The following is a 15,748-nucleotide window of genomic DNA, read 5'->3' as shown; positions in this document are numbered from 1 at the left end:
ATGTTAAGCTTTTTGCAAAATTTTAGCGAACCGGCTCTCCCTTTTTCTACCAACCTTGATCCATCAAGACCAGGTCGACTTTGTTCAGGGTCGCAAAGCACGGGATAATACTTCCAAAATTATCCATCTTATCTCTTACATCAAACAACACGGTTTAAAGGCTTGCCTACTCTCATTTGACGCTGAGAAGGCGTTTGATCGCGTTGATTGGCGCTTTTTCCGTCTTGCCTTGGAACAGATTGGTTTGGACTCGCGGACTCTCGCTCGGATTATATCCCTCTACTCTAGCCCCTTAGCGTCTGTCCTGGTTAACGGTACGATGTAATTGTCCTTTCCCATATCGAATGGGACCAGACAAGGATGTCCCCTCTCGCCTCTTCTCTTTGTTTTAGTAATGGAACATCTTGCGTGAGCCATACGAGCTAAAGACTCTATACTGGGCATACATACTTCTTCTGCGCACCACAATTTATCCCTATACGCCGACGACCTACTAGTTTACGTCCAACAACCACTTCCCTCAAGGTTTCCTTTTTGAATATGTGAAAGTAACGGTAAATAAATAAGAGAACATAAAGCATTAAGATCAGCCGAAATCAGGACCCCTAGGTATCTGATGGCCTTATATATATATATATATATATATATATATATATATATATATATATATAAAGCGCTGCGTAAATTGACAGCGCAATGTAAGTACCTGTAATTATAAATAATAAATCTATTTATTTACTCTATTTTATTTATTGGTTTGCTGGATCATTTTGTGCCCTAGGCGAGACTAACTGCTTGCAACTCCGCCACAACAAACACACAAAAATAAAACTTTGCCTGTAGTTTTACTTCACCCCTCCTAGCACAAATTCCTTCTCCTAGCATACAGTTGCAAGAAAAAGTATGTGAACCCCTTGGGATTATGTGGAGTTTTGCATGAATTGGGCATAAAATGTGCTCTGAACGTCATCTAAGTCAAAACAATAGAAGAACACAGTCTGCTGAACATAATACTACACAAACATTAGATGTTGCCATGGTTTAATTGCACATAACATGTAAACATTCACAGTACAGGGAGGAAAACGTATGTGAACCTTTGGACTTAATAACTGGTTGACCCTCCTTTGGCAGCAATAACCATTCCCTCCATACAAACTTCTCATCTCACCAACAATGATTGTTACCCCTCCCCCCCCCCTTTCATTGTGTACAGGTTCAGTGGCCTTACAGGCAGGAAACCAGGTAGAGGTGTGAGTTGTGATGTGTTCTCATTTCTGTCAGTAGAGCGATCCCTCCATACAGCAGATAACACAGGATCACTCCTGGATAGGGCTGTACACAGTTTGCCCCTTATATCCTCCAATGACCACTCATCTCTTGGCAGCAAGGAATGAATCAAACACGCCGATGTAAGAGAGATCCTGTATCATCAGCTTTATAGAGGATTGCTCCACTGACAGGAGAGGAGAGCATAGCCCACACCTCCCAGCATCCTGCTGTTATTTCTCCTTTGCAGGCTTAACTGCTCCAGGGGGAAGGCACCCAGTGGCCAGGCACAGTGTCCATGGAAAAACCAGCCTGGGAGTAGGTGGGCTTGTAGCCCACCCCAGTACTCTCCTAGATGCAGCTTTGGTGAAGAGTAAGGAAACCAACAGCCGTGGCTGCGTACTCGGCGGCTGCCTAGTTCACCGAATGGTAGCACCGGCCCTGGTAATATGCATACATTTTAAATAAAAGTATACTTTCATCTTTCAATAACTGTGCTAAAGGCCATAACTGAATATGTTTATGGAGATGGTTTAGATCTGTGTGGCACCATGCACAGGCACAGGAGAAGAGACTATATGAATCCTGCAACTCTACTACAATGCATGTTGCTATGTTTTAGAATTAAACAGGTAAAACAAATATAAAACCTATCAAGTTTACCATTCTGATGTATCCAAGAAACAGATGCAACATTTTCTGATTCTTCTGTTTTGCCCTGTTCATTATTATCCTCATCTTCTGGAATGTCATGAAAATGCTCCTCTTCATCTATTTCCTAAAACAAAATACAGAATTCTCTCTTTTAATTGTATTTACATACAAAGTCACAGACCACATGCTAAATGGCTCTTATGTCTTGTTGTGATATTTTTGTGCAGCTTTAGCTGCTTGCATACTCACCCTTAGAAGGGCCCTGAAAAGGATCCTGTATAAATGGAGTTCAGTCGCACAACACCAAAAGGAACAGAAATAACTCTAGGGCCATCATTTACAGTTAACTATATATTGATAACCTGTAAAGGCTTTTAAAGCATCGCCTAGGGACAATTTTGTGCACAGTAGTTTTTTGCTGTTTCACAGGCACTTGCAATTTTGAGTCTTGACATATTTGGTTTCCATTTATTCAACATATTTAGTGCAAGTGTATTTTTTACAGTAGTGTAAATATTGTGCGACATAAAACACAATTTATGATCTACTATAAATATTGTGCAGCAAAGAATTTTTGACCTACTGTAAAATCCTTTTTTGGAGTTAAACTGGTGATCTTGCCAGTAACAATTCACTCCGGACAGAGGAGCAACAGACACCTCTGGATAAGCAGCATTGTCAGGGAGAGGGTAATGTTAGACACACTGGAAGATATAGAAAACGTTGGCTAATAAATCAAAGCTGAACTGCCACTAACACTTTTTTGAGCTGTTACAGAAAACATTTTCTTTTTCCTTTGGAAAAAAATAGTTTTAAATAAATGAATAAAAACTGACCATCGTAAGTACTCCTATCAGTGTTAAAACCCAACTCCAGGTTTACTATGACTTTAAATAGTTTATTTGGGACAAGCTGGCTTAGTCAGACTATTTTATATACTAACAGATAAGCCTGCTGTGAGCCCTGTATACACTGTATGTAGCATCAGTTCTGACAGAGGTCTGGGGACAAAATTCAATAGCGCTGCGCAATCCTCAGCCATTAACAGGAAGCTTTGTATTTTATGAATTAATACAAGTCCTCCTGTTATTGGCTGTGGTGGAGAGGCAGCCAGATGACATCACAATCTCTACCTAAGTAAAGCACAGAAAGCCTTGAAATTCATTCAGAAATATAAAAACCTTATTGTGAATGGCTGAAGGGAAGTTCTCATCCCAGGAATGGGATGGGAAGATCTCATCCTGCTGCTCGAACACAGTGCTGTATACTGTATGTAGCTAATGCTACCAGTGCCAGGACATCTAGGACCCAGGGTGAAGATGCCAAACAGCGCTGAATTTTCAAATCCCTCAACAGGTAGAGTAGCATGTCTGTACCTGACAGAGCAGGATCATGGGACTGAAGTACAGCAGGACAGGGAGAGATGGGGAGGGGGTTCAGTTACATTAAACATTTTCTGTAAAGGTGAACTAACACTTTAAGCGCCAACAGAAAAAATTGGACCTACAGTATACTGACACACAAAGAATAATAACCTAATATTACAAGTAGCTACATACCCCATTTTCCTCCAACAAGACTTTCAGTCCAGGTTTTACTTTAATAATCTCAGAGATCAGGTATAATGCTCCACAGATGAAAGTAGGCTTCTGGCAACAGGTGATTTGCAGTAACCTCTTCACAAATGCCTTTACCCTCTTCAGTGCCACGTCTGCTTTCAAAGATTTATAGAGGAGATTGAGAAACATTGTTTGTTTAGAGCCTTGTGCCAATCCAGGATCCAGAAGTTTTCTGTTAACATAAATTGAAAATTAAAGCGTACCTTTAAATATAAAATGATACATTAAACAGGAGCTCCAGTTTCCTCCGCAAAAAAATTAAAAGTCAGCAGCTACAAATATTGTCGCCTGCTTCCAACATCACAGCCAGTTTTTAACTGGGCATGCGAAAACCTGTAATGTGTCCAAGAAGGCTATGAGGGGGAAGGAGGATGGAGCCAAACTTCCTGGGTGAAGTTCCACTTTAAATACCACTTTGTATTTCAATTACACAGGTCTGCGACTAAAAAGCTGTTTGATTATTTTCATCTAATTTCTATGTATTTTGGTGTGCTGAAAACAAATAAAATATTGAAAAAATTTCTAGACGTCATGATTTGCCACAAAATGCAAAATTGTCTTCAAATTTATCAAATTTTTTAAATTTTTGGTATTTTTTTATATTATGGGGTTTTAACCAAATTTAAAGTCCAAATTACTTTTAATTAATTCACATAAGTGCATTTAAGATATAAAATGCCAAAAAAAACCTTAAAGGGGTTGTCCAAGTTATGTAAAAAAAATATATTACTGTAAATCTGATGGTCAGCAATACATAAGCTAAGCAAGTTTTAGGGAAAAAAATTATATTTCCTAATTTCCCTAGTTCTCTTCTGGCCCTTTGTTATTTGCAGGTAAACAATCTCTGCCCCTCCCCCCCTGCAAAGGGGGTGAATACAAGTGCTGCTCTGAGTGACATGTCTGACTACTGGGATACTCAGCAGCATGCTGTATGTGTAAGGCTCATCCCGGAGTCTGTGCTTCTAATGGTAGAAGGAGTTAATCTTTCCTGAAGAATCCAGTGGGTGGGATACGATACCAAATACCCTTGTTTTCTGTGTCTATGGGACAGTCGAGACCGACAAAATCACTGGACCAAGAAGAGTTGGCAGCCAAGGGTGCTAACAGTCGGTGAAAAAAATGTCCTCCGAGAAAATCTGGTACCTTCCCATAAAGTTCTTCTACCACCTCTCCACATAAAATTGGGATTGATGAAGCAATTCGTAAAATCACTTCCAAGAGATGGAGAATGCTTCAAATACTTGGTCACCAAGTTTCTAGGCCTGTCGAAGGCAAAATGGAAGGAAGGTGTGTTCGTTGGACCAGACATTAGAAGGCTTATAGTTGATCAAGAGTTTGTCAATACCATGATGGATCCTCAAAAAGAAGGATGGATTGCATTTAAAGAAGTCGTACAGAAATTTTTAGGCAATAACAAAGATCCTCACTACAAAAAGATTGTCGGACGAATGCTGAAAGCATTTCAAGTTTTAGGTTGCCTGATGAGTTTGAAAGTGCTTTTCCTCCAATCCCACCTTGACTACTTTCCTGAAAATTTGGGAGCTGTGAGTGAGGAACAAGGTGAACGATTCCACCAAGACATTAAAGAGATTGAAAGGAGATACCAGGGAAAATGGAGCATTACAATTATGGCAGACTACTGTTGGATGCTTCAGAGAGACATTCCAGATGTACTCACAAGCGTAAATGCACAAAGAGGAGCCTCACAGGGAAGAAGAATCGAGTTTAGTGTGTGTAGGTGAGCTCATTTCAGTTCAAAAAAGGATTTTCATGAAAAAATTGTAATAAAACTTTAATTTTATAAGTCTATTCCATTTATTTTGAGGTATTGCCTTATTTATTTTATTCTGAAAAATGATGGCGCCCGGAGCAGCCGCATGACCGCCAGCTCCGGCGCCCTGCACCCCATCCCCTGCTATCCGCTGCCATCCAGGCCCCTGAGCCTGCCGCCGAGGTCCCCACCAACACCCTGAAGGGGCCCGGGACCCACCGTCCCTCCGGCGGAGCTCCGACGGGCCGAAGCGGCTTGAGGCCTGCGCGGTGTTTCCTACTGGCCGTGCCCGGAATCGCGGCGGGAATCGTGGGCGCGGCAGGACGCCTCTGCTTCTCGGGGAAGCTGCCACCATCCCCACCGATCCTACAGACACCCGGGAGGGGTCCGCTTCCACCTTAACGTTCCAGGACACCAGGTACTCCATCAGGGGCACCCACTACCCACCAGAGACTGCAAGCCACTAGGGACCCTAGGCTACTTTCCCACCGGGGACCGCAAGCCCACCATCCCACCTGGGACCGCCACTATCCCACCAGGGACCCAAGCAGGGGCGCCCACTACCCACCTGAGGGCCCAGCCGCCATCACACCGCAAGCCACCAGGGCCACAATAAGGGGCATCCACTACCCACCAGGGACTGCAAACCACCAAGGACCCTAGGCTACTATCCCACATGGGATCGCAAGCCCACCACCGAACCAGGGACCACCAGCCCACAACCCCGCCCTCCGGCGCGCTGTCCCTCTGGCAAAACTCGGGCGACTCCTGGCCTACCACGACCCCTGAAGCCGTGGTCTCTCCTACCAGCCGCAGCAGACCACGGAGTAGCGCGAACCACGAAGGGCTGAGGATCGCTGCCGCGACGCCCCGCTCCGGGTCCCGCAGATTGAAGGAAACAACAATCACCCCCGCTGGCACAAAGAGGGCAAGCCGCCACCGGCCCCGACTGGGGAAGCCACTGCTGCCACATCTCCTCCACACCGTGCTCCACTCAACCGTGCCCCTGCCCCGTACAGCCCTGAGCCCCGCTCCATCTGACGGAGGCGCCCACCAATGCCTAGCCCATTCCGGACATTGGCCTGCACCACCTCCTGACGCCGGGCCTTCACCGCCTCCTGACGCCGGGCTCTCACCGCCTCCTGACGCCGGGCCTTCACCGCCTCCTGACGCCGGGCCTTCACCGCCTCCTGACGCCGGGCCTTCACCGCCTCCTGACGCCGGGCCTTCACCGCCTCCCGATGCCGGGTCCTCTGCGCCTCCTGACGCCGGGTCCTCACCACCTCCCGAAGCCGTGCACTTAACGCCGGGCCTCCAACACCTCCAATCACCGCGTCCCACGGCTCGTCCAGCCGCCACACTACTGTGCCCACCGACGCCGTGCCACAACACCCGCGGACGCCGGCCTACAGCACCCACAGACTGCAACCAGCCAGCTGCGGCCCCAGCCGCCCACCACTCCCACTCCCCTCCTACGATTGGACACTGATGAACTCCGACATGGCATAACGGACTCTCCCCATCCTCACATCCTGACTGAAACCTTCCTCCTCTCCGACCCGATCAGCATTCTGCCAACTCTAGCATGCCACCTGCACTCCTCGTTCTCCTCTCCTCCATCCCCAAACTTGCCTCCCTCTACCCCCCTACTCCCCCAAAACAGCTCTACATCGCACCCTCACTTCTTCCTTCCCCCCTCTACGGCTCTCACCACCTCCCCCTGATACTCCACTCCCCCGCCGACCCACATGCCACCACCAACAAACCCACGCGCTCCTGCACCTCCCGTTCCCATGCCACCTTCCTCACCCTCCTCCTTCTCCTAACCGCTGGTGAAATCTCCCCGAACCCTAGCCCCCCATCCCCCCACTCCCCCTCCCGGCACCCCCCTACTCACGCCAACCCCCCTACTCACGCCAACCACCATAACCACCCTCAATCTCATATCTGTCCCCCTCCTCCCCACATCCACCCCTCCCCTCTCGGCTGCACTCTTGAACGCCTGTTCGGTTTGCAACAAGCTCACCACCATCCACAACCTCTTTGTCTGCCACTCCCTCAACCTCCTAGCGGTCACCGAAACCTGGTTTCAAGCCACTGACTCCACCCCCCCTGCCGTCCTCTCCTATGGAGGCCTCGTCTGGACCCATTCACCCAGGCCGAACGGGCGCAGAGGCGGAGGGGTCGGTATGCTCCTACCCCCGCTGAAGACCTTCCAGGTCCTCCCTAACCCCCCCTCCCTATCCTTCTCCTCTTTCGAGGCCCACTGCATCCGGCTCTTCTCTCCCACCCCCCTAAGGTTTGCGGTAATCTATCGGCCTCCTGGTTCCGCATCCCCCTTCCTAGAGGACTTTGCCGCCTGGCTTCCCTTCTTCCTCTCCCCTGAGCTACCGACCATCATCCTAGGCGACTTCAATATCCCGATCAACGCCAACAGCCCGGCTACTTCCCAACTCCTCCTTCTAACCTCCTCCTTCGCGCTCACACAGCACACACAGTCCTCCACCCACTCCAATGGAAACACCCTGGACTTCGTTTTCTCTCACCTCTGCACCCCCCACGACTTCACTAACACCCCCTTCCCCCTCTCTGACCACCACCTCCTCACATTCTCCATCTCCCCCTCCCTCAACTACCCCCCCCCCTGGAAGCGTCTAACAGGTGACCGCAGCCTCCACAATCTGAACCCGTCCCATCTCCACCTGGCAGCTGACCGTCTGTATGACAGTATCCTCCCTCTGTCATGCCCTGACCTGGCCACTACTGCATACAACTCACTGTCAGCTGCCCTTGACTCCCTGGCACCCCTAACCACACGTAGCATTAGACCCCGACCGCTTCAACCCTGGCAAAATGACCACACGAAATGCCTCAAACGACGCAGTCGCGCCCTGGAGCGCTAAACCAGATCCCCTCGCGCGTTCTCCCTCTACAAAGCCGCCTACACCACCTCCCTCCACGCCGCCAAGCAAGCCTACTTCATAACCCTTATCAACACCCTCTCCACCTGTCCTCGCCGGCTCTTCTCCACTTTCAAATCCCTGCTGTCTCCCCCCCCACCTCCACCCAGCACCTCACTCACCGCCCACGAGATTGCCAATCACTTCCAAAACAAGATTGACGCAATCCGTAAGGACATTGTCAACTCACAATCCACCTCTCCACCCAGCCTCCCACCCTCCTCCAACACCTCAACCCTCCCCTCATAGCCGCACTACCCCCCACTATACCCAATGCCCCGCACACCATCACCTCCCCAACACTCCACTCCTTCAGCCCAACTACCTCTGAGGAGGTCTCTAAGGTCTTCACTGAAGCCCGCTTCACCACCTGCCCCCTGGACCATATCCCCTCACAGCTCCTCCGGTCACCCCCCCCCCCCTTCATCATTCACTCCCTCACCCATATCTTCAATCTCTCCCTCTCCACCGGCACCTTCCCCTCCTCTCTAAAGCATGCACACATCACCCCCATAGTCAAAAAACCCTCCCTTGACCCCACTAACCTTAACAACTTTAGACCCATCTCCCTCCTGCCTTTCACTTCCAAGCTCTTTGAGCACCTGGCCTACAATCGCCTAAGCACCCACCTCAATGATAACAACCTCCTTGACCCCCTACAGTCTGGCTTCCGTCCCCTGCACTCCACCGAAACCGCCCTACTTAAAATCACCAACACCTCCTAACCGCCAAAGCCAATGGCCACTATTCTATCCTCCTGCTCCTCGACCTCTCCGCGGCTTTCGACACTGTTGACCACCCTCTCCTCCTTGCCAAACTGCACTCACTTGGCATCAGGGATGCTGCTCTCTCCTGGTTCTCATCCTACCTTTCCCAACGCTCCTTCAGCGTCACCTACAACACTGCCACCTCCCCCTCTCTGTCCGTGTCCCCCAAGGCTCTGTCCTCGGGCACGTATATATACCCGTGAGTTTGCGCAGTCCTGCTGCCCTGTAGCAGGATTTCTGCTATAGGGTGGCGGGAAAGTGGTTAAATTACACTATTAAACTTTTTATTCAGAAGTTACAAAAATAAATAGTAACAACAATGTAATCATAAAAGGAAAATTTGTGCTTTACATCAATAGGGACATCAACGCTGAGGCACTAATTCTAGTGATACCAAAGCTGAGGCACTATTCCTTCCACTGACACCAACTATGGGGCACTATTCCACCCACTGACACCAACAATAGGGCACTATTCCTCCCACTGACACCAACAATGAGGCACTATTGCTCCCACTGACACCAACAATGAGGCACTATTGCTCCCACTGACACCAACAATGAGGCACTATTCCTCCCACTGACACCAACAATGGGGCACTATTCCTTCCACTGACGCCAAAGATGGGGCACTATTCCTAACACTGACACCAACGATGGGGCACTATTTCTCCCACTGACACCAGCAGTGGGACACTGTCTCCCACTGATGCCAATGACGTGGCATCATTCCTCCCACTGACACCAATGACGTGGCATCATTTCTCCCACTGACACCAATGACGTGGCATCATTCCTCCCACTGACACCAATGACGTGGCACCATTCCTCCCACTGACACCAATGACGTGGCACCATTCCTCCCACTGACACCAATGATGGGGCACCATTCCTCCCACTGACACCAAGCATGGGGCACCATTCCTCCCACTGACACCAAGCATGGGGCATTGTCCCTTTTACTAAGTCAGCACTGCATGCCAAGTCACACCCATCTTGTCCCTGTACACCGGAGTGGAGCCCACCCACTGCTCTAGAATTGGTCAGAGAGTCAGTGGAGCTCATGGTCCCGCCCGCTCCTTCCTTGCTGTGGAATAATATACAGCCCAGCGTACCGCTGCCTGTCTCCTGTCTTGTACAGCGCGTCAGCACACACTAGCCCCCACATTATTTCCACTCACCAAATGCGAGCAGGCGAGTGGAAATTCAAGGCCTGTCCTAACCCATCCAAAGCTGTTGGATTGGTTCAAATACTCTATACCTGTGAAAAACAACTAGTTATAAGAAAAGATATACATTTTATATTTGAGCACATCTGGAAACCTTTGGTTACATGGACTGGAGCAGAGTATCTACAATAAGGCAGATGGCCCAGGGACTAGTTCTCTGTTGAGAAAAAGAACTTATATACACACACTACTGTGCAAAAGTTTTAGGTAGGTGTGAAGAAGTGCTGTAAATGATGCTGTATATTACGTGTAATCACCCTTTGCCTTCAAAACAGCATAAGTAATAACAGCATAAAACAAAACAGCATAACAGCAACTGATACACTCCCACGGCTTCAACTACCATCTCTATGCCGATGACACTCAAATCTAGCTCTCTACCCCTCGCCTCACCCCTTCAGTCTCCGCCCGAATCACTAGCCTTCTGAACAACATATCAGACTGGATGTCACTCCACTTCCTCAAATTAAACCTTGCCAAAACCGAGCTCCTAGTTTTCTCGCCAGCCTGCCCCCCCCCAAAACTTCTGCATCACGACTAACAACGCCACTATCAGCCCCACCCCGCAAGCCAGAGTACTTCGTGTCATTCTAGACTCCAATTTGTCTTTCCAGCCCCAGGTCCAATCGCTGACAAATTCATGTAGACTCCACCTCCGAAACATCTCCAAAATACGTCCGTTCCTAACTCCAGAAACTACAAAGTAACTAATTCACTCCCTTATAATATCACAACTTGACTATTGTAACTCCCTCCTCATCGGCCTACCTCAACACAGGCTATCCCCGCTTCAGTCTATCCTGAATTCTGCAGACAGACTCATCCACCTCACTAACCGCTCCGTATCCGCCACCCCCCTCTGCCAATCCCTCCACTGGCTTTCGATTGCCTAACGCATAAAATTCAAATTACTAACATTGACGTACAAAGCTGTTCATAACACTGCCCCAAACTACATCACCGAACTGATATCCATCTACCACCCAAAACGCACTCTCCACTCCTCACAAGACCTCCTACTCTCTTGTTCCCTGGTCTCCTCCTCCCATGCCCATCTCCAGGACTTCTCCCATCCTCTGGAACTCACTGCCCCAATCCATCAGACTGTCACCTACCCTCCTCACCTTTAGGCGCACCATGAAAACCCATCTCTTCAGGGAAGCCTACCCCGCCCTCCCCTAATTGCCAATCTCCTCCACTCTTCCTACTACTCCATCCCCCACAGCTATTTCCTCCTGTACCACTATCCCCTCCCTCCTAGATTGTAAACTCCAAGGAGCAGGGCCCTCTAACCCCTCGCGTATTGTATTGTTACTGTGCTGTCTCGTGTTCTGTCTCCCATTATAATGTACAGCGCTGTTGGCGCTATATAAATACTGCATCATAATAATAATAATTGTAATAAGTTCTTCTAGGCACAAAGTTTTGAAGGAACGAGACAGGTAAGTTGTTCCAGACATCTTGGAGAACTAACCACAGAACTTCTGTGGATTCAGGCTGCCTCAAATCCTTCTGTTTGGGGTTGTTGTCCTGCTGCAGAATACATTTTGGGAAAATCTCACGCTTCCCTGATGATATGGCATGATGGATTATGGATCCTGACCAAATCTCCAAATCCATTTGCAGAATTGCAGCACCAAACTTGCTAGGAACCTCCCACTATGTTTTGCTGTCGACAAAAAAACTGCCTCCTGCTACAGCCAAATAGTTCAAATTTTAATTTTTCAGTCCAGACCACCTGCTGCCTTTTTTTCTGCACCCTATTCCAATGTTTTCCTGCATAATTGAGCCTTGTTTGCACATTAGAGGTATGGTTTTTTGGTTGCAATTCTTCCATGAAGACCACTTCTGGCCAGACTTCTCCAGATTGTAGATGGGAGTACCTGGGTCCCACTGGTTTCCACCAGTTCTGTGCTGATGGCACTACTGAAATCTTATGATATTGAAGGGAAGTAAGCATGATGACCATTTCATCTACTGCATTAAGCTTCCTTGGCTGACCACTGGGTCTATGATCCTCAATATTGCCCGTTTCTTTGTGCTTCTTCAAAAGAGCTTGAATAGCACATCTTGAAACCCCAGTCTGCTTTGAAACCTTTGCCTGGGAGCCACCTTGCTGATGCAGTATAACTAGCTTGTGTCTATTTGCTTTGCTCAGTCTTGCCATGGTGTATAACCTGTGACATGAAACGTTCTTCCACAACCTCACTTTAGAGTTTCGCTGTTCCTCACTCAGCCCGGGTTCACACGGATGTGGTGTGGCACATCGCATGAGATTCACAAAGGAATTGCATCGCATTGCTGTGCAAATCACATGCGATTTCTGTGCGGTGCAATTTGAGCCATACATTTTGCTAAGATCAGGCATATCTAACCCTGTTCCCAGGTTGTTGAGATGTTACAAACGCATGATGACTCTCATATGCAGCAGAGTGCAAGTACTAGTGCTGCTCTACTTTTTGGTGAACTAGCGAGCACCAGCGGCCTAGTATAACCTGTGGTGAGTCCCATAAGTGCAGTACAAGCTGGTGCGGTGGCGAGCACAAGTAGTGTCCCACAGCCACCAAGAATTCGCACACAGGCCCACAGAGCCACAGAGCCCCTAGTGTCCTTTCGGACATGCTTGCAAATCCTGATTGGCAGCCCACAAATTCTGCAGCACCCGTACATCCCTCATTCACTGCCCAACCCAGAATTCAGGTGGAAACAGCAAATTTAAATACTCCCCTTGATTTTTTGGAGCTGTTTTTCACAGAAGATCTGTATGCATTCATTGTGGATCAAAGCAATTTATATGCACAACCCAAATTCAAACCTTGCCAGACCATTTGCATGGAAACCCATTACCGTTTCCGAATTTAAAGTTTTTGTGGGACTAACCCTCAACATGGGCATTACTAAAAAAAGTCAACTAAGGTTGACTGGCTGCTGCCATGGCCAGGCATAGAGAATATAATGCATTTTATGAATTTCAATAACAACACACTCTTGTCGTCCTCGGGGTGACCCTGAATTTGACCGGCTCCACAAAATACGGCCCCTCATAAATCACCTGCATTGATGAGTCCCTCATTCATTTTTCTGGCCACCTTGAATTCAAACAATTTATCCACAGCAAGCGTGCCAGATATGGGGTCAAGATGTATAAGAACTGTGAGAGGGCAACAGGCTATACATATACGTTTCAAATTTACGAGGGAGAAGATAGTCAATTGGAGCCCCCGGATGCCCCGACTACATGGGGAGCAGTGGCAAGATAGTTTGGGACTTGGTGTCAAATATGGGGTACCACTTATGCGTGGACAATTTTTATTCAAGCGTGCCACTATTTAGACATTTGTACAATCTTGGAATTTGTGCATGTGGCACCGTGCGACCTAATCGCCGGGGCTTCCCCCAACAGCTTGTAAATACCTGTCTTAGAAAGGGGGAAAAAGCCTACTTGAGAAATGAGGAATTGCTCGCAGTGAAGTGGAAGGAGAAATGGGATGTTTTCGTCCGGTCTTCTATTCACACATATACGACCATCCAAATTACCACGGCAGCTGGTGTTGTTGAGAAGCCCCTCTGTGTCCACGACTAGAACCTTAATATGGGAGGGGTGGACTTCAACGACCAGTTGTTGAAGCCATACTTAAGTTTTCCGAAAAGCCAGACGCTGGTATAAAAAAAAGGTGTCTGTTTATTTATTTCAATTGGCTCTATATAACTCTTTTGTGCTTTACAAAGCAACTGGACGAAGTGGATCCTTCCTAAAACTCCAGGAAGAGATCATCATGGCCCTTTTGTATCCAGAAGGTGCTATGCCCCAAACCCCCAACCCAGATGCAGTTAGCCAGCTGCATGAGAGGCATTTTCCCGATGCCATTCCTGGTACCCTAACCCAAAAGGCACCCCAAAAAAGATGTCATGTCTGTAGCAGACATGGAGTTAGGCGTGACACCCAATTTTTTTTGTCCCTCCTGTCATGGTCAACCTTGTCTCTGCCTCAAGGACTACTTCCGTCGCTACCACACACTAGTGGAGTATTAGTATAGGGTACAGCAAGGCACAGTTCAGGGTACATAATTACACAGGGTCTTGAAAAATGTTAGGTAGCCAGGAAACTGGCTATAGCATTGTCACTTAAATAATGTATTGCTCACACATGCCATGGGTATATGTGGAATTACTCCCCCAAATACATTCTGCTGCTTCTCCTGACTATGTGGATAAACTACCCCTTTTTGCAAAGCAGACATCCCAAACTATTTGCAGAGAGGCATGTTGAGTCAATAGAAGAATTTATTTTTTTACCACAAGTTTTTGGAAAATGACAAAAATTTTTTTTTTTTTTTTTTTTTTTTACACAAAATTGTCACTAAAATGATTTATTGCTCACACATGCCATGGATATATGTGGAATTACTACCCAAAATACATTCTGCTACTTCTCCCGAGTATGGGGGTACTACATATGAGAGACTTTTTGGCAGTCTAGCCAAGTACAGGACCCCAAAATCCAATAGGCACCTTCAGGTTTTTAAAGGGCTTTATTTCCTCATTACACTTCCTGACTACCTATCACAGTTTTTGGAAGCCCTGAAATGCCAAGATAGCACCACCCCCCAAATGACCACTTTTTGGAAAGTAGACACCCCAAGGAATTTGAGAAGAAGCATTGTGAGTATTTTGCAGATCTTGTTTGTTGCCACAAGTTTTTGGAAAATGAAGAAAACAAAAACTTTTTCTTTTCTTTTTTTATATTTCAAAACCTTGTGAGAAAAAAATTAGATCTGCAAAATACTCACCATGCCTCCTTTTAAATTCCTTGGGGTATCTACTTTCCAAAAAGGGGTCATTTGGGGGGGGGTTTTGGTGCTATCCTGGCATTCCAGGGCCTCCGCAACTGTGATAGGTAGTGAGGAAGTGAAATAAGGAAGATACGCACCTTCAGGCTTTCAAAGTGATCATTGGATTTCAAGCCCCTGTATGTGGCTACGCTCCCAAAAAGTCTCACACGTGTTATCCCCATATTCGGTAGAAGTAGCAGAATGTATTTAGGGTGTACTTCCACATTTACCCATGGCTTGTTTGAGCAATATATAATTTAAGTGACAACTTTGTGCAAAAAAAAAAAAAGTTTTTGTCATTTTCCAGAAATTTGTGGAAAAACATAAATCTTCCATGGACTCAATATGCATCTCAGCAGATAGCTTAGGGTGTCTACTTTCCGAAAAGGGGTCATTTGGGGGTGTTTGTATTGTCCTGGTATTTTAGTACCTCAAGAAATGTGATAGGCAGTCAAACTAAAAGCTGTGTAAATTCCATTATCTATACCATAGTTTGTAGATGCTATAACTTTCACACAAAGCAATCAATATACACTTATTGGGAATCTTTTTTTTACGAAAAACATGTAGCAGAATACATTTTGGCCTAAATTTATGATGAAATATGAGGTTTTGGGATATTTTTATGACATAAATGAGAAAATATAT

General features: G+C 47.1%; 1 protein-coding gene across 1 annotated transcript in view; it reads right to left on the bottom strand.

Moving 5' to 3' along the window:
* CEBPZ (CCAAT enhancer binding protein zeta) overlaps positions 1-15,748 on the bottom strand; it is a 119,909-nt gene that overhangs the window by 98,817 nt on the left and 5,344 nt on the right. The window contains exons 3-4 of the mRNA XM_089668542.1: positions 3,483-3,714; positions 1,933-2,047 (exon numbers count right to left, since the gene is read on the bottom strand). Coding sequence (XP_089524668.1) covers positions 1,933-2,047; positions 3,483-3,714 — 347 coding nt within the window. The remainder of the gene's footprint in view (positions 1-1,932; positions 2,048-3,482; positions 3,715-15,748) is intronic.

The sequence above is a fragment of the Staurois parvus genome, unplaced genomic scaffold (genome assembly GCF_062004578.1).
Source record: "Staurois parvus isolate SC_StPar_1 unplaced genomic scaffold, SC_StPar_1.0 ptg000059l, whole genome shotgun sequence".
Classification (NCBI taxonomy): domain Eukaryota; kingdom Metazoa; phylum Chordata; class Amphibia; order Anura; family Ranidae; genus Staurois; species Staurois parvus.
This window is presented reverse-complemented; position numbering and strand designations above follow the sequence as displayed.